General features: G+C 39.1%; 1 protein-coding gene across 5 annotated transcripts in view; it reads left to right on the top strand.

Moving 5' to 3' along the window:
• sh3gl2a (SH3 domain containing GRB2 like 2a, endophilin A1) overlaps positions 1-17,374 on the top strand; it is a 48,394-nt gene extending 31,020 nt beyond the window's left edge. The window contains exons 2-12 of one of the 5 annotated variants that reach the window (XM_036137577.1): positions 7,425-7,493; positions 9,954-10,026; positions 11,119-11,262; positions 11,404-11,537; positions 11,617-11,775; positions 12,309-12,412; positions 12,520-12,635; positions 14,580-14,594; positions 15,117-15,128; positions 16,957-16,963; positions 17,043-17,374. In XM_036137577.1, coding sequence (XP_035993470.1) covers positions 7,425-7,493; positions 9,954-10,026; positions 11,119-11,262; positions 11,404-11,537; positions 11,617-11,775; positions 12,309-12,412; positions 12,520-12,635; positions 14,580-14,594; positions 15,117-15,128; positions 16,957-16,963; positions 17,043-17,244 — 1,035 coding nt within the window. In that variant the 3' untranslated portion in view covers positions 17,245-17,374. Of the gene's footprint in view, positions 1-7,424; positions 7,494-9,953; positions 10,027-11,118; positions 11,263-11,403; positions 11,538-11,616; positions 11,776-12,308; positions 12,413-12,519; positions 12,636-14,579; positions 14,595-15,116; positions 15,129-16,956; positions 16,969-17,042 lie in introns of all 5 variants that reach the window. The other 4 variants (XM_012882267.3, XM_012882276.3, XM_036137578.1 and 1 more) reach the window with 4 other exon arrangements.
• The last annotated feature ends 286 nt before the right edge of the window (positions 17,375-17,660 follow it).

Genomic DNA, 17,660 nt, shown 5'->3' with positions numbered 1-17,660 from the left:
TGAGCCAATTTGCAGCTCAAGCCCCTGCCGTTTTTAATGTTGTCAAATGCTTAGATGTAACTTTTTAACGGTAAATACAGCTTATTCTGGAAAAAAAAAAAAGAATGCAAAATAGCCTGGTTTTGTGCCGTTAGAGACTTTTTTTCATTTCATTTAGAGCAAACTATTTGTAGACAAATTAAAATCTACTTAAAATTGAAAATGTTAGGTACAACACAAAGTATTAGTTTTTTTTATAAATGAACCGTTCACCAAATGACTTTCACTCAAATCTAGACTTTGGTGCACCAAAATCTCATTTTAATCTATTTATTGAAATTGGCTAAAAATAAAAAACGCAAGCATTTTCAAACATAAAACCGCCCAAATCCTGTTTTTAATCCTCAGAATAGACAAAACATATTTTTCTTTCAATATGAATAAACTGGATTATCATCTTTTAAAAAGCCACATGTACAGAGCCCTTTTGTAAGTTTTGGAATCTACCTTCCCACAGAAAATCACATGAATTTGTTTGATTAAAATATTGCATCCAACATGCTCCTATGTTGTGGAGCAGGTAAAACAAATCACAGTACAATTTTTGGCAATTTCATTTTTTTAATGGTGTTTTTGGGTGTTGAGTATCTTTGACTCTACAGTTTTGTTCTAGATGACAAAAAGTTAGGCCACCCTGCCTTAGGTGCTCTCTCATGGCAGCTAATGCATTAGAGCTCAACAGAAACTTTACAGGAGAAACAAAACCAAACTTTAATTGTTTAATGTTAGAAGCTGCTAAAACATATTCTAGTCAGAAGTTTGTTATAAATTAGCAGAGAAATTAAATTCACGGTGGAAGCAGAATTTCCACTTTCAGTTCATGCCCAGATTAGCGTTAGCACTGCAGCTAAAAGCTAGGCCAGGGTAGCAGCTAAAAGCTCTTTGGACATTTTGTATGAAAAAAAGGCCAAAGACTCAACTTTTTGTTCATGCTTGTTGATTAGGTTTGTTTTTTTTTTTCAAACATAAAGCAAATAATTTCAGGGGAATACCTCAATGCAGATTCCCTCAGTGAAATATTCAACTACAGTAAACAGAAATCTAATTTAGATGCGACCGAATAGGTAAAAGTGAATTGATGCGACAGACATATTCAATTCCCATCAAAAAACAAAACTAGAAAATGTCATGAAATATCAAAAATGTTGATACTTCATGAAAAAGGGCATCTCCTCTTCCTCAGCTTACTGCTTTCTGCCTTTTACGGTCCAAACGCAGAACAAACACTTGTTCTATTTATTATGGAGAAACGTCTCAGTCAGGTCTTCTGTGTACAGTATGTTATCTGTGAGTAGCGGAAGGCATTTCCAGATTTTTGATATTTGAAGCTTACACATTTATTAGAGTGCTGTACTATTATAAAATTACTTACTAAGCGTCAGGCTTTGGCCCATTTAGTGCAGCTGAAGATGTTGCTTTAGAAATGTCACTGTGACAAAAGTCTGCAGCAGTGACTCATATCCTTTTTATTTATCATAATGAATTCGTCTCATCCTAAAAACAAAATAAAACATCAAAAACTATTAGATAAAACAGAAAATATAGACAGTCATATTCAATAAAATAGAAAATGGGCTCCAATGAGTCTCATTTGTCAGATTAAAAGTACCTTTTGAAAATAAATATTAAACATACTATTCATTTAGCAAATGGTTCTGTATTAAAATGTTTTATATCTGTTTGATGTAATTTTTTTTATCTTAAATGTCATGTTTTCATTATGTGTATGCAAAAAAATATTAAAAGCAATAATAGCTTTAAAACATCTGCTGTGAATAATTAATTAATATTTTTTTGAATATGACTGTATTGCTCTAGTCAGTGTGTGGCCATTTGGTTAAATATGAGGCTTGTTTAAATTGCTTATTGCTTCACTGGCAATTATTTCAAACCACAAAAAGGTACATTAGCTCTACCAGGTTGCTGTGACGTAAACACAAAGACCATGATGCATCATTTCAAAAAGAATTTCCTCCTTTTTAACTGTGTTTTTTTTTTTTTTTTTTTTTTACAGTTGGTCTGAAAAACTAATTGGTTGAGGGTGGAATGTAAAAAGTCATAAACCTGCAATAAGCTGGTAGCATAAGTATAAATTAAATTAATAGTTTGTTGAAAGGTGGTAAGGGTACACACTCTTTAAAGTCCTAGTGTGTAAGATTTGCTGGTTAATTACAAACGACATCACCGTTAAGCGTTACGTTATATTGAATGAACTTACCTGTCCAGCAGAGAGCCTGCTACCTCTGCATCCGTATCGAGTCCCTGCTCCCTCAGAATTTTCTCAACTCCACCTGGTAATAATAGCTACGCTGATATAGACTCTTGTTTTCTCCCGGTTATCACTTATTTTTCTTCTTTGTGACTTTCCCTTCCTTCTCGCTGGGCAAAGAGTATGGCTGGTCCTCCATTTTGACAGAAAACAGCAAATGAAGGGGATTTTGTGGAACAGAAATGTCATGTCTCTGAAGCATGTGTGTTGCTTTTGGTGTCGCCTACTCCTTTGCAGAGTAGTGCATCTATACGGGAAGCGACGGAGTGGAATTCAGTGTTTTGTTGCCTCATTACCGGTACATTACGTTTCTGGGAAGTCACCATCTCATTACATTTTCTTTAATGATATTAAAGGATCGACGGATAATCTGGGGAGAAAATGTTATTGTTCTATGAGTGCTCCCAAGTGGTCATATAATTAGTAACTGATTTTTTATTTTATTTCAGAAACTTTGACAGCTTAAGCATTCAGCATACTGAGGGGAGTGAACAATTTCCATAATGTTGCATTAGGTTAAATAATTAAATTACAATTAAATGTTATTTATATAGTGCCAATGCACAACACGTCATCTCAAGGTCAGTCGTCTTCATTGTCGTTGGCATTGCAGCAATCCCTCATAGTATGTAGCGACATTTGCCCCCAGAATCATCATCCTCCAGGTTGTCACACTAAATAGTGTAAGTTGACATCGTTAACCACAAATTAAAGACATGTTTTTAATATTTGCCATAGAATTAACTGTTTGTTTTTTTAAAATGTAGGATGCAAACCACTGTTTTTGCACCAAATGAGGAAGCCGATTAGTCTTTTCAACATTTAATTTGAAACGTGCTAATCTATTCCAAATAGATTTGCATCCTGCTTGTAAAGACGATGGGCGCACATGCTCTCCTCGGGCTCCAAGAGACTTTGGAGTGGAGGTAGAGGGCGTAATTGTGGCTCTGCTTTTTCACGGACTCGGACACGGAGCGGACACGTAGGCCTACAGGAGTGGAGAATGTGGAAATATGGGGTTATTCTTGGGTCTGTGCTGCAACATTTGAGTGGCAGTTGTGTTGATTGTGTTGCAGCGGTGTATAAAATCTCCGAAAAGCAACGCTGGACTGCCTTTTTCTGATGGCAGCACATCTTCTTGGACATTGGTTCAGACACACGGTGGCGTGATGGCGGAGGGTTTTAGTGTTCCCCTGTAGTAGAGTAAGATAGATATTTTTAGGACTGTTAATATTTTTATTCTTCATAATTTTGCTGTTTGTTTCCTTTGGTGGATTTGTGATGTTTGCATTTCTTTCACTCTCTGATTGTTGAGCATACCCATCATTTTTGTTCAAACGAGTTGAGGAGATGATTCTACCAAGCATTGTTTAACGCGGTGTCTGCAGTGCAATCAGAAAATCTTAATTTAAGCAGCTGGCCTGTCCTCTCGCTCTATCAGCACTGATTGTCCCCGTCTTCGTCAAACAGGGAGCTGTGACGTCTCTTGCACATCTACCGTTATTTCCCTTCAGCCAGCGGATCTGTTTAAGGTTCAGTCGACTCTGCCAGCTCTGCTACACACTTCACCTTGTTGTCTCCTTCCGTTGAAAGTGTTTTCAGGCATGTGAACGTGGGCATCATGGCTGCACAACAGTGAAAGGGTCTGTTGCTGATTGAGACACATTAACAGAGGAGGTTGTCATGCGTTACATTTCTGCGGTCCCTTTAAGGGACTGAATGTGTCACTAACCTGCCTGGTTTATTGGTGGTGACGTTGTGTATATACAGAGTTCATCTCGCATCTTCCCTCCATCTCGGTCGTAAATTGCTGTCTCCTCAAATCTCTGCAGCGACTGACTTGGCTCCTCACTTCAGCTGTGTCTGCGGGTTGAATGTGCGCTGACAGCAGCAGTGGGCAACACCATGCAACGCCGCCATGCATTTAATCAGAGCAGCCACCAGCTCCTTATTCATATTCATTCAGAGGCTCTTCCTCTGTAAACCAACAGTAGGAGCAGGTCCCCACAGATGCTCTTGGGTTATTATTCTTTCATTCATCTGGAGGAATAACCACGTCTCAGCTGGTTAAAGGACACACCGCTGACACGAGACGTAGATTTTAGCACAGCTCCTTCATAGGTCCTTGTTGTGTTTTTAAATTTTGCTTTAATTTTAGTTATAGTGCTGCACAAAGTCTTCAATAGTTGCTGATTTCTTCCTATTTTGCCTCCAAATTTCCTTTTTTAAAAGGATTTTGCATTTTTCTTGAAACGTTCTTCATCGGTTCAGGACCATTTCTGGACATGTGAACAATAAAGGCATGAAAATACTCCTCAATTTAATGGATCAACTCAAAGTGTGTTTCAAATGCAGCAGCAAACCAGTATCCTTTGATAAATTAATTGTTTGTTTCTATTCCTTAAGCTGCAAATGTGAAAGGTACCAAAGCTAAGACAGAAAACAGGACTTAAGCAGCAACAAGGTGATTCCTGGAGAGCTGTTGGTTGAAGACATGGCAAACAGTAGATGATCGACTGAATGGTGATTCATCTCTCACATCCTCCTCCATTTCTTTCCTGAGTATTTTTTTTTTCTCTGTTGTTTAAACACGTTAGTTTAAGATGCTGTTCCTCTGCTACATATTGGCTGTTGCTTCATCTTTTGTCCTTCAACTCTGCACTTTTGGTGAGTACATAGTTCACAATAGGCTGTCATGGTCAGGCACCTTCCTGTCAGAAAATCAGTAAAAATAATCAACCAAAAGGCAAAGAAAGACTAAGAGCTTCAGAAAACATGAAGAGCTAAAATAACTTTGGATTACAAGTAAGTCTGACTGCACTGAGGGCGAAACAATATGCGCAGGTTTAGAAAAAAACGGTAATGTGAAACCCTTTTGTGTGTCTTCTGTGGTTTAGGGATCCTTTGTGTTCATGCAACCAAACATTATGCAAAATGGTCAGATATTAATGCAATAAAAGAATAAAACAATCGAAACTACTGGAAACTACTAAGAATGCAAAAATCAAAGAACACAAATGATTTCAAAATGTTATAGATTTGTTTATCTCTTGTTTGCATCTAAAACCCGATGAATTAAAGGCTGAAACATTTAGCAAAAGCAAATACTGGACAATGTCTTGCAAAAAAAATAAAATAATTCACATCCCTCGAACCTTTCTGCGTTGTCTCCTGCTAGAAACACAAACTTTAATGTATTTTAATCCAGCTTCTAATATAGCCATGACAGAAGAATCGGTCTAAACACGACTTTCCATCCAGTGTCATTGAGTTCAAGACATTTTACGAAGAATTATCAAAATTTCTGTTTTTAGACGGATAAAGGTGGTGCTGCTATAACTGTAGCTGAAGGTGATTCAATGATGTTTTGACTGGGAGGGACTGAATGTACATTCATGTAACACTTTAAATACTTTTATTTTTGTAAAATATTGCCAGAAACCAAGTTTTATTCTACTTTCCAATTCACAATCATGCACTACGGTCTCTTTCACATAAAATCCCAATTAAGAACACGGACGTTTGCATGTGTCGTGGCAAAATGGGAAAAAGTTTTAAGTGTATGAATGCTAAGACTCGCTCCGAGTGGAAAAAATGGATTTCCTGCTCTGTGCTGAGTGTGTCCACTGGAGGGAGCGATGAATGTGTGACGAAGAAGGATTTCAGTCACAGCTCACGAATGTGAGACTTACAGGGAGAGAAAATGTGTTGTTTTTTTCCTTCGTGTTTCCAGAGGACGTGATTTAAAGACTAAAGAATAGCTGCTTCGTCTGTCAGAGAAATGTAAAACAACAGTTGGTGTCCCTATGCAGAGTTAAATATTCAAAGATTTGAGTGAGATTAAAACAAAAGCTCACCCACTCTCTTCCCAGTGCTGTTCCCCTCCTCTTCTGCTCCCAGTATCATCAGCTCAGATGTCTTATTAATATCTGTGAGCGCTGAGGGTGAGGCTTCGGCCTGAGAGTCCTAATTTCCATAGAAATCATAAACTCTTTCCATCCATGCATGCAAATCATTAATGCTCCTGTAACCAGATAGCATTACATGCTGCGTCCTCCATGATGAATCCAGGCGGTGGAGGACTTTCGCCGACTGATTAGGAGAAATGTTTGAGCCCCAGCTGTGTGTGTGACGCATGTCTGCTTTATCAACGCTGCATATTTGACCAGAACACCTCCGCTCAGGTCGCCTCTGGCTGCTGTCCAGAGGGGTTTCAGTCATGAAACCTCGCCTCCCTGTTGGTGTTTGTTCCTCAGGTCTGACTGAAAGAAGCAGGAGAGCGCACCTTCACCTGTTTCCATGGCAAACATGTGCTGGCACTGTGGGGAGAATAATGACAGGATGTGCAGCTTCCTTCTGTGCCTGTGGATGTGTGTGTGCTCTGCATGGCTGCCAGGCCATTAGGCTGTTTTTTTTTTTCACATGCCGGATCAGAAGAGACTCCGATGAGTCACTGAAAACCTTACGAAGCACAAACTGCTGCTGCAAGCTTAGTCCTAAAAAGAAACCCCAACGCTCTCTGCCACGGATCATCCCTCTGCCACCTCAACACCATCAGCCCGTGCTGTTGTTTTTTTTCTTCTTCTTCGCTCGACTTAGGATCTTCAGTTCATTTTTAGACACATTTAGGACTGTGAATGTCCTTCATTTAAGGAACGACAACCTCTGCTGTCCAGGATCTCACCATCTCTTCTGTCATGCAGTGTGACATCTCCCTGCAAGCCACTGTGCGGCCTTGTTGTGTCTCTCTGCTGCCCCCTTAAGGCATGGGGCCGCACCACACCCAGCAGCAGCACCGGGAATATTTTCAGATGACATTGAAAAGACAGGAGGAGATATTTCTATGCTTGTGTTTTCTGTAACGACATAAATTCAGTTTGATGATGTGTTGGTCTGTCAGTCTGTTGAGCAGCAAAACACACTGAACTGTCAAAGTGTAAATAGTTTAATTTAATAGATTAGTATGAAGGAAAGGTTGCATTTTCTTGAATACTTTTTTATTTTGCCTAAATGGACCTGTTCATCCCTCTTGAGTGTTTCCTGCAGCTTTCAAGAATGTTAAATAAATCTTTACTTTGGTTTATCTATTAAATGCTTTTCTATGTTTGTTTTGCAGAGAGTGAGTGAGAAGGTCGGAGGAGCAGAAGGAACGAAGCTCGATGTGGACTTTACTGAAATGGAAAAGGCATGTGCAAACTCCTTTATTAATATTAGAATTATTTGTTGATGTGCTTATTATTATTATTAATAACAATAATAATAATAATCAGAATCAGATATAATCCCAGAGGGAAATTGCTGTGTCAGTACCAACACCATAACATAAATATCACAAACATTTCAGGGGGGGAGACGGTTAATAATAATAATAATAATAATAATAATAATAATAATAATAATAATATTATTAATAATAATAATAATGTGTATTGTAGTGAATATTTAAAAATATTTTAATCTATTCTTAATTTTTTAAACCTTAAATCGACAAATGCTTATTCTGATTTACACAAAAACATTTTTATAACAATTACACATGTTGAACATTTTCAACATAAATTTCACTTTATGCAGTATGGAAAAAAAATCTACCCAATTAAAGATTCACTAAATTGTATTTATTATTTGAGTTCTTCAGTGTTTCAGATGTTCAAACGTATTTTAGTATAAATTTCAGTATGACGTTTAAAATGAGTTAAACCATTATAATTTAATTTCTTAAGGTAAAAAAAAGCTATCTAAGCCAACTTGGCCCTATGTGAAACATCTTATCACAGTTGTGTGACTTAAATAGGTCCTTTATATCGCTGTGGAGGAGGTTTGACCTACTGCTCTAAGCTTAATTAGTGCCACTAGGACTTTATTTGGATACTGTTTAGAGGTGAACTTGCTGGTTTCCTTCAGTTAATTGTTCCAGTGCATAATCCAATTGTGTTTGAGCTTAAGGTCACAGACTGACAGAAGACATCCTCCTTCAGGATCATTATATTAGTTTCATCCATTGCAGCAGGATCAATCAGGTCCTGATCACATCACCTACACCACAATCCTAAACAGTTAGACGTTCTCTTTCTGTCGCTGCATCTTTCCTTTTGTTCAGCTGAGACCCCGTCATGGAGGGAAAAATTGCTGCTCTTGGGCCTGTCCCGCTGTGGTTAACTCTGTCTCCCTCATACTGTGACTGACTGTGTGTGCTGCCTTTTGTCTTTGCCACTTGAATACTGACCTCAGAGTTTATTGGAGTGGCTGTGTCTCTCTCCAAGATGAAGCCACTTCAGGAGCTAATTTTGCAACTAAACTTTAACTTTTCTACCCCAGTGCTCCTTCTGTGTCTCTGCTCTGTCTTCTCTAAGCCCCAGTGGGTGGAGGCAGATGAGCGTTCACACTGAGCCTGGTTCTGGTTCTGCTGGAGGTTCTCCTCCCTGTTAAAGGGGAGTTTTCCTCTCCACTGTCGCTTCATGCATGCTCAGTATGAGGGATTGCTGCAAAGCCATCAACAATGCAGACGACTGTCCACTGTGGCTCTACGCTCTTTCAGGAGGAGTGAATGCTGCTTGGAGAGACTTGATGCAACCTGCAAAGTTTCCTTAGAGAGAAAACTTTTGATCAGATCAGTCTGTCTGGAGGATCTGATTGGAAAGCAGAGGTTCTCCTTCAAAGAACCAGTGATCTTTCATTCTGATCGGACTAAAACTGGCAGAGTTTTGAAGCTTCAAACCTGAGAAGTTTTTATTTAATTTATTTCCAAAGCTGCGTTTGGTTTTTTGTTCCCATTTTGGTTCATATCTCAGGAATTATAAGTGATAGAAAGCTGAGTCTGGTATCGTTGGAAAGCAGACGTTCTTATTCAAAGAACCATGGGTCTTCCATTCTGATTGGACTAAAAGTGAAAGAGTTTTCAAGCTGACTCTGTAAAGTGCCTTGAGATGATATGTGTTGTGAAATAGAGCTATATAAATAAAATGTTTTTCTAGGTTTTACTCCAATTACTCCAAGAGGTCAGAGGACCTCTTGGAGTAATTTTTGTAAGCAGGCTGACTTTTCATCGTTTTCTACATTTGTAGATAATGTTTCTTACTGCAGTTCTGTGGAGCCCAAAAGCCTTGGAAATGGCCATGTAACCCTTTCCAGGCTGATAAATGTCACAGGCTCTGTTTTTCATCTGTTGTTGGATTTATTTATATCAGAGGATAATGTGTTGCTCTTTGAGATTTTTTTGTTTTTTGCTTACTTCTTGTGGTCAGACTGATTCGGTTGAAGCCACATTTTGGTTCTACAGGTCGTAATCTGGCCTGGGAATTGCAAATGAGATGTTAATTTGGGTTTTCCCAAAACATTTTGTTGATAGTTAGTTCATGATTGATGATTAGGTATTTATATTTTCTCTGGTTATCTTTGTTTGATCATTGTTAATCATCTAACAGTAATTGGTGACAAAAACAGTAAATCCGTTTTTATTTCACAGGACTGCACTGTTTTGCAGTATTTTAGGGCTTTGTGTTTCAGAATTGAAGCATTTTTAAGTCAGCTGAAAGCTGCTCTGGTAGAAAAGGTTGCAGACCAAAAGCAGCAATGTCTTTTAACCCAGCCTGTTTCATCTGCGTCTGCCTTGTTTCATCTGTTGTTTCTGTGCTTGGGTTTACAGAGGGTGGACACCACCGCTCGAGCTGTGCTGGACATCATGACAAAAACCACTGAGTATCTGCAGCCAAACCCGGGTAACTTAGTGCATCTGGGCTCACCTGGTGTTGTTTTTTTGTTTTGTTTTCTTAATTGAGAGAATTTCTTCGGACCGAAAATACATAAATTATAGGGGGGAAAAAAATATATATTTTTTTTTTATTATTCGTGCACATACCTATACAGGCACATTTATTTCTCTTTTCAAGCCAGTTTGTGCAACAGGAAGCCAAACTAAGAATTTCTACTGTTTAAACAATCAGATAATTAATGTTGGAGTCCCGCAAGTTGGTTCAGTATTTGGACCACAGATTTTTGTTCTTGTAAATAAGCATATTTTCTCAAGAAAATAAACTTGTAGCCTGTTTGTATATGATATAGAATATTCAAAAACGATGTATTTATTTATTTCAATAATTTATTTTAATAAGTTATTTAGAAATTAAAAGATTATAATTCTTTGATTTTAATAAATTATTTTGAAATTAGAACATTATGAAGAATTAGACAGACAGACAGACAGACAGACAGACAGACAGACAGACAGACAGACAGACAGATAGATAGATAGATAGATAGATAGATAGATAGATAGATTTATTGATAGAATATTTATTGTGTTTCATAATTAGGGAACAATGGTCATTAGATTTTTTTTTCTTTCAGCTCTGAGTTTTAGGTCATGTATTGTTTGTGGGACTGTAGATAAAATGATCACCATAAAACAATAATAATTGGGAAAGTAATAAATACATTTTCAAAGATGTGATACTTATTTCTTTTATTAATTCTATGTTTTTATATTTTGAATAATAACAACCTCTTCATAACTCTAGAACATGTAAAAGACTACTGTACAATAAAGTATTCCTGTTTTACAGATAGACCGCAACAATGAAGGTTAAAATCAAAAACTAAGCATACTATCAGACGCCATTTTTCTTTCTAGAGTTCATCTAAATGATCCTGAATGTCTAATCTACTCTTACATTCCGGCTGTTTAACTCTATAAACAGTCTAAACTGGACAATAATAACTACAAATACTTGTAAATAGTTTAGGAAACGTTAGGGCTGGACTTGTAAAAGTTGGTCAAACAACCTACAGGATTTGGATTTTTTGCTGTTCAGCCACCAGAGCCAAGATGAGCATGATGAACTCCATGTCCCGCATGCGAGGGCAGGAGAAGGGGCCGGGCTACACTCAGACCGAGGCCATCCTGGGAGAGTCCATGCAGAGGTTTGGCAGGGAGCTCGGAGAGGACTCCAACTTTGGTGAGTCTATGAAACACAAACAGAGACACAGGAACAAACTGCCACCATTTTATGCCCCTGAAGGACAGAAACTATAAAGCATTCATCTAAACTTGAAAGCCGTTATTTCCGCGTTTTTAACTGTGACGTTTGCGGCTCTAGGCCTGGCTCTGATCGACGTCGGAGAGGCCATGCGTGAGCTGGGTGAGGTCAAGGACGCTCTGGACATGGAGGTGAAGCAGAACTTCATCGATCCGATGCAGAACCTTCACGAAAAAGACCTCAAGGAGATTCAGGTTGAGTCTCCCGTTAAGAAACGTGATTAAATCAGTATGCGGCGGAGGCTGTGTGCTCACGCTCAGTTTGACTTTGCAGCATCACCTGAAGAAGCTGGAGGGTCGGCGTCTGGACTTTGACTATAAGAAGAAACGTCAGGCCAAAGTGACGGAGGACGAGCTCAAGCAGGCGCTGGAGAAATTCGATGACTCCAGGGAGATTGCTGAGCAGAGCATGTTCAACTTGTTGGAGAGTGATGTGAGTCTCACACATCCACAGAGTTCAGTTCGCTGTTTGAAACGCTCAGCTCTCAATGCAAAGTCTCCAGGGCCGGCAAAAAGTCGTATGAGGCCCTGGGCAGTATTTGATTGTGGGACCCCTCTTCCTATTTAAAGCACCACCTTCAGCATCACCTCTAACAGTGTTTTAATGCAGATTTGGTGGAATCTGGGGGACAGCAGCCATGTTTAATTGGCTGAACTTGTAAACAGTCATTGGTTATTATTTGCTGAGAGGTTTTTGTGAACAAAATGAGCTCAAACAAAAAGAAAAGATTAAACTTGTAGCATCAGATTGTTGCTACAGTGATGCAGCCATCAAACAATGAAGATCATTCTTTGCACTTGTAAACAGTAATCTCACCAATTCCTTCAAAGCTTGAATTAAAAATGTAAACAGTTCGATATTTCCTCGCTAAAACCATCAAATCAGATAATATTCTCATTCTTTAAAAACTCAATTTACGGTCTGTGTTTGCTTGTCCCTTGGGCGGCATGTGTGTTGTTGACCAGATCGAACAGGTGAGCCAGCTGGCGGCGTTGGTCCACGCTCAGGTGCAGTACCACACCCGGTCCGCTGAGATCCTCACACAGCTCTCCAGCAAGATCGACGAACGGTCAGTGACCCCGCCTCGACGCTTCATCCTGTGTGACAGAAACGAGGGCTAAAGGCTGACGCTTGAACCGAACTTTGGCTCAACAGGATGTGTTTGCTTCATGACAGGATAAGAGACACCTCCAACAAACCGAGGAAAGAGTTCGCACCGAAGCCTCGTACGTCTCTGGACTTCAGCATCATTGAGAACCACAACGGAGGCATCCACGGCGCTCGCTCTCCAGGTGAGACGCGGCTGTTTGCGTTTACCAGTAACGTGTCACAATCAGTCTTTCACTCCTTTGTTTATATATTTTATTATAAATTCTTTATAAATAAAGTAAAAACAAATATCAATATTCCCTCAGCTTCTTTTAAGACCTTACATGAATAAAAATATTCTCCTTTCATGCATTAACAGTAAATTAAAGCCACATCAGCGAGAATAAGTGAAACTATTTCTGTCTTTTGTACTATTGCAATATTATTACTATTAATCTACTTAGACAATTTTATTGTCATTTTGTATGTACAGAGTGCATACAGAACAAAATTTCAACAATGTAGTGGGAGTTCAAGTGGAATAACATTAAAATACAATATAAAGTGCAGCAGTGATCAAATGTAACAGTGCGGGAGAAAAACAGTGTGCAATAACAGTGTGCAGAGAATTGTTCAACCATTGTTTATGTGCAAAAATAATGGTGCAAAAAGGCATTTGCATGCAAAAGTATTGTGCAGTGCAAATAATATGTGCAAAAATGCAGTAAACGTTGAGTTCTGTGCTATTTAAATGGATAATAAGTTTGGCAACGTTGGTAGTGCCAAATAAAGATGCAAATGTGATGCAGAGTCCATAACATTTTATAGTTTTACAAACATAACAAACCGTCAAAACCATGTATACATTTTATTATATTTTGGTTTTTAGTAAAATAACTGTGCTGCTGCCTTCTTTCTCTACTGTAAAAGAGATATCTTATCTCAATGGGACCAAATTTGTTAAATAAATAAAACAGGACTTCGCTACGTTCCTAGTCTCAGTGGAAGGACTTCAGAACCGGGTCCATGTTCTCTATGTTCTTAGTCTTAGTGAGGATGCGGGCAGCAGCGTTCTGGATCAGCAGCAGCGTTCTGATCCACTTTTTAGGCAGACCTGTGAAAACACTGACCTGTAAGCCTCTAATTATTAAAACAAAAACATTTGATTTGATTTGAGGTAAAACTGTGGATGCATTTTAACTGAGCACCTCTTCCTCCCACTTTTGGCATTTAACAAACCAAAATCAGCAAAAGTTTAGTAAGACAGTAAGGAATAAAAGGCGACATGCCTGTTAAAACGGTGCATATTAATATCTGCTTTCGGCTGTGGCTGATGGTGGCAGTAGACGTTAATTTTATCCACCAAAAGTCATTTGGCTGTACCGTTTGTGCCGCTAACAGGATGCAAACTGGCGGAGGAGCAGATGTACGTTTAGTTTCTGCAGCCATCGCTGATTTTATGTGTGCAGCAGCCATTTTGGATTTGGTTCTTCTGGCACGGCTCCAACGTTTCAAGTTGGGATTTTGGTTTCAGAGAGGCTCAGACTCCGACTTTTGAGTTTAAATGAATTAGAATATTTGGGTCCTTAAATCAGGATAATCAAATATTGATGATCCGCCACAGGAGCATGTTTAGTAAGACGTTCATATTAGATGCAAGTTAGATCAGTATAACTATCACCTAAATTGCTATTAATGTTTCTTTTCTGTCATATTTTAGTCTATCTAATCATAATTTTATTGTATTTTAGTTTCTCTATTCCTTTTAGACATGTTGTTTTCCTCCTAATTCTGGAGCTTTGTGGCAAAGTTGATTATAAAACTAATTTCCGCTTCTGATAGCCCTGAGGCACCAGATAAATGGCATGAGAGACTGAAATTATAAACATGAACATGTTTAATTAATAGCAACTATAGTTTTTATCATCTTCCATTTGGTTGTTTTATTGTAAACAGTTGATGTGGCGATAAAATATGTGCAGATGATGATATAATATGAACACATTGAAAAGACGTAGATGTAAGCAGCATAGGAATATCTGCATTAAACCAACACATTTCCTGTGTCTGCAGCATTTACCCAACAGTAGAAAAAAATAAACACATTTTTCTCTCTCTCCCTTTATGGTTTCTGTTCTGTCCTGTAGGTGCCAGGTCTCCAGGTGAGCCAGGTCAAACTTGTTCCCACCTCTCTGTTCTAATCGGTTCATTTTCTTCACACCTTTCCATTTAACCCTGAAAACTCATCAGTGCGTCTGCCTCTTTCGTTCCCCGGCTCCTTTTACTCCCTCGTGCTGTTTCTGCTCTTTCCCCTGTTGCAGCAAGGTCTCCAGGTGAGACAGTTTTCTGAGAAAATTGTTGCTCTGTGTTCTGAACAAACAGAAATTCAGGTGCCGTCTGCTCGCCCCTGCAAAGGAAAACCGATTGGCTTAAGACCATTACGGCTCCACCAGCAGACGACCATTTGGTGTTTCTGTTTCCCCATGTCGACACGTTTCTGATTCACCTTTTCATCCCTTTTTTCTGTTTGTGAACTTATCTGTCGGTTCGCTGTGCGGCCTCAGTTTCTCCCCATGTTTTCGTCAAATTAAACGCACCATCACTGCGTCTTTTTCCACCAGTTCATCGTTTCTCCACTAAAAGTTTGATTGCTTAAAATATTTTTTCTCCTCTCCTCTTTGCAGCAAGATCTCCAGGTGAGAAAGGGTGACTCGGGAAGAGACGCAAAGTTTCTCGATCACTCTTAGTTTTTTTCCTCTTTGTGTCTTTGGGAAATAAATGTTTTTCTTTCTGTTTTGTTTTATTATTATTTTTGTTTTTTGTTGCAGTGAAGTGCTGTTTCTTTCTAAACCCTCTTTTCCCCCCAATCTTTCTTTTATTGTCTAATTTGTAATTGGAAATTTTGGGAAATGTGCTTATTTTCTCCCAGTTAAATAAACAGTGTAACTCCTGCGTTTGCATGCCGCTAGAAAGTTTCCCTTCACAAAGCCGAGAAGAGACCCGGGGACATGAACCATTTGGTCATGTTGTCACAACAAGCTTTCAAGTTTAAAAAAAAAAAAATTTAAGTGATGGACTAAGAAAAACATCGAAACAGTAAAGTAGAATGACACGGTTAAAGAGTTTTCAGATCAAAATCTGAAAAGTGCGGCTTGGATTTGCAGCTTCTGGCATGTTTCTTTCCAGGATTCTCTTCTTTCTTTTAACTTCCCTCCATCTTCTCATCATCTCTGACCAGCTTTTCTATTACCCATGAAGAAAAACATCCTCACATCATGACGCTGCCAGCTCCAAGTTTCACAGCGACACACGATATCACGCCAGAGTTAAAACGGGCCTCATGGCAGCTTCTCTGATTATTGCTCTCCTGGACCAGCCTCAGTCCAGGTGGACGTCCATGTCCTGGTAGGTCTGCAGGAGGTCCATCCTCTCTCCAGGTCCAGATGATGGACTAATCAGAACTCTGGGGTGTTGATTTAGAATCTAACCCTGCTTTGAACTGAACCAGAACTTTCTCCCTGATCCGTCTGCTTTGGTTCTTTGGTCTTCATGATGCTGGTTGTTCTCTGATCTTCCACAGCTTTGTTTGTCCTCAGATTAATTTACACATGAAATAGACTCTTGTATCTGAAGGCAGTTGGTAGCACCAGATTTTATCAATCAATTAATCAATCAATCAATCAATCAATCAATCAATCAACCAATCAACCAATCAGCTTTATTTCTAGAGCACATTTTAAAAGCCACATGGGTGACCACAGTGCTGTCCATTAAAACTAGAAAAGGTTTAAAAAAACAAGTTAAAAACATACGAAACATACACATATTTAGGGTTATCAGGATAAAGAGCAACAAACTCAAGTCCCAGCCACACTTTTCACTTTTCTTGGTGGAAAATGTTGAAAATCGTTGTTCTTTTCCATCCAGTTCACTATTCTGCTGTACTGTGTTGGTCTGTGACAACAAATCTGAATAAAAAACAGCTGCATTTGTGGTTGTAACGTCACAAAATGTGGAAAGCTTTAAGAGGTCTGAACAGTTTTGCCAGACACGGTACCAACTCAGCAGACTTTATACTTTCTGTGAGCAGAAGCTGCTCGTTGAAGGACTATTAAACCAGCCTAAAATCTTCTATTTTCAAGGGCTTCCATCTTCCTGCTAATCTCTAAAAGTCATCTTGATAAACAGCTCTTCTGGCTTTCTGAAGGTCTTTCAAAGCTTTTTTTTTTTTTTTTTTTTTTGCTCTTTCAGCCAGGAGAGGTTTAAAACACGTGCACGTTTATTTTTAAATCTCTTTTGCTGCTGCAATAATTTTCCAAAGCTTAGCAGAGTCACAACTTTTGCCAACTCGTCGTAGCGAAGATGCCGTAGGAGAAATAAATGCGTGCATCTTCTCATCGAACTTCTAAAAGCACATTTCCCAAAACGTTGAAGCGTCGATTCATTGCCAGTAAATCAGATCCTAATTTCTCAGAAAAGAAATATTATGTTTGCTGAATTTCTTCCTCTTTTCCTCTCTTACAGCCAGGTCTCCAGGTAAGTTCTTGAGTGTGATTTTTCTCATGCGGCTCCTCGACGCCATGAGCCTCTCCTGACTCGGCGTTTTTTCTTCCAGCCCCCTTGGACCAGCCCTGCTGTCGCGCTCTGTATGACTTCGACCCCGAGAACGAGGGGGAGCTAGGCTTCAAGGAGGGAGACATCATCACCCTGACCAATAAGATCGACGACAATTGGTACGAGGGGATGCTGCACGGCAACTCGGGCTTTTTCCCCATCAACTACGTGGATATCCTGGTGCCGTTGCCCCAGTAAGACGTGGAGACCGCCACCTGTGTCTGCTTATGAACCCTGGCCTCCACTTCCAGTATTTCCACTAACCCTTTCCCCAAACATTCCTACTAACACAACCTTCACTTTTCTGTTAAGGCGTCAAAAAAAAAAAGCAATGACCCAAAATAAATAAATATGTACGAGATTTACCGAAAGTGCAGGGATGCACCAAATAAAGCGAAGAAACTTTTTCCGAACACGGGGTTTGGGCGGGGTGTCGGCGTTGACCTAACTTCTCCTCCGTCTCACTTTAAAGGTACTTTCAAGCATCTATAGTCATTTTTGCATTTTGTCTCTGTTGTAGTCAGCTGTCAGTCCATCATTAGTTCACTAGAACAGCTTTAATAATTCACGCTTTCTCTCAGTCTTTGTATTCTTTGTGGAGATGCAGTAGATAG

The sequence above is a fragment of the Fundulus heteroclitus genome, chromosome 5 (assembly GCF_011125445.2).
Source record: "Fundulus heteroclitus isolate FHET01 chromosome 5, MU-UCD_Fhet_4.1, whole genome shotgun sequence".
In the NCBI taxonomy this organism is placed as follows: domain Eukaryota; kingdom Metazoa; phylum Chordata; class Actinopteri; order Cyprinodontiformes; family Fundulidae; genus Fundulus; species Fundulus heteroclitus.
This window is presented reverse-complemented; position numbering and strand designations above follow the sequence as displayed.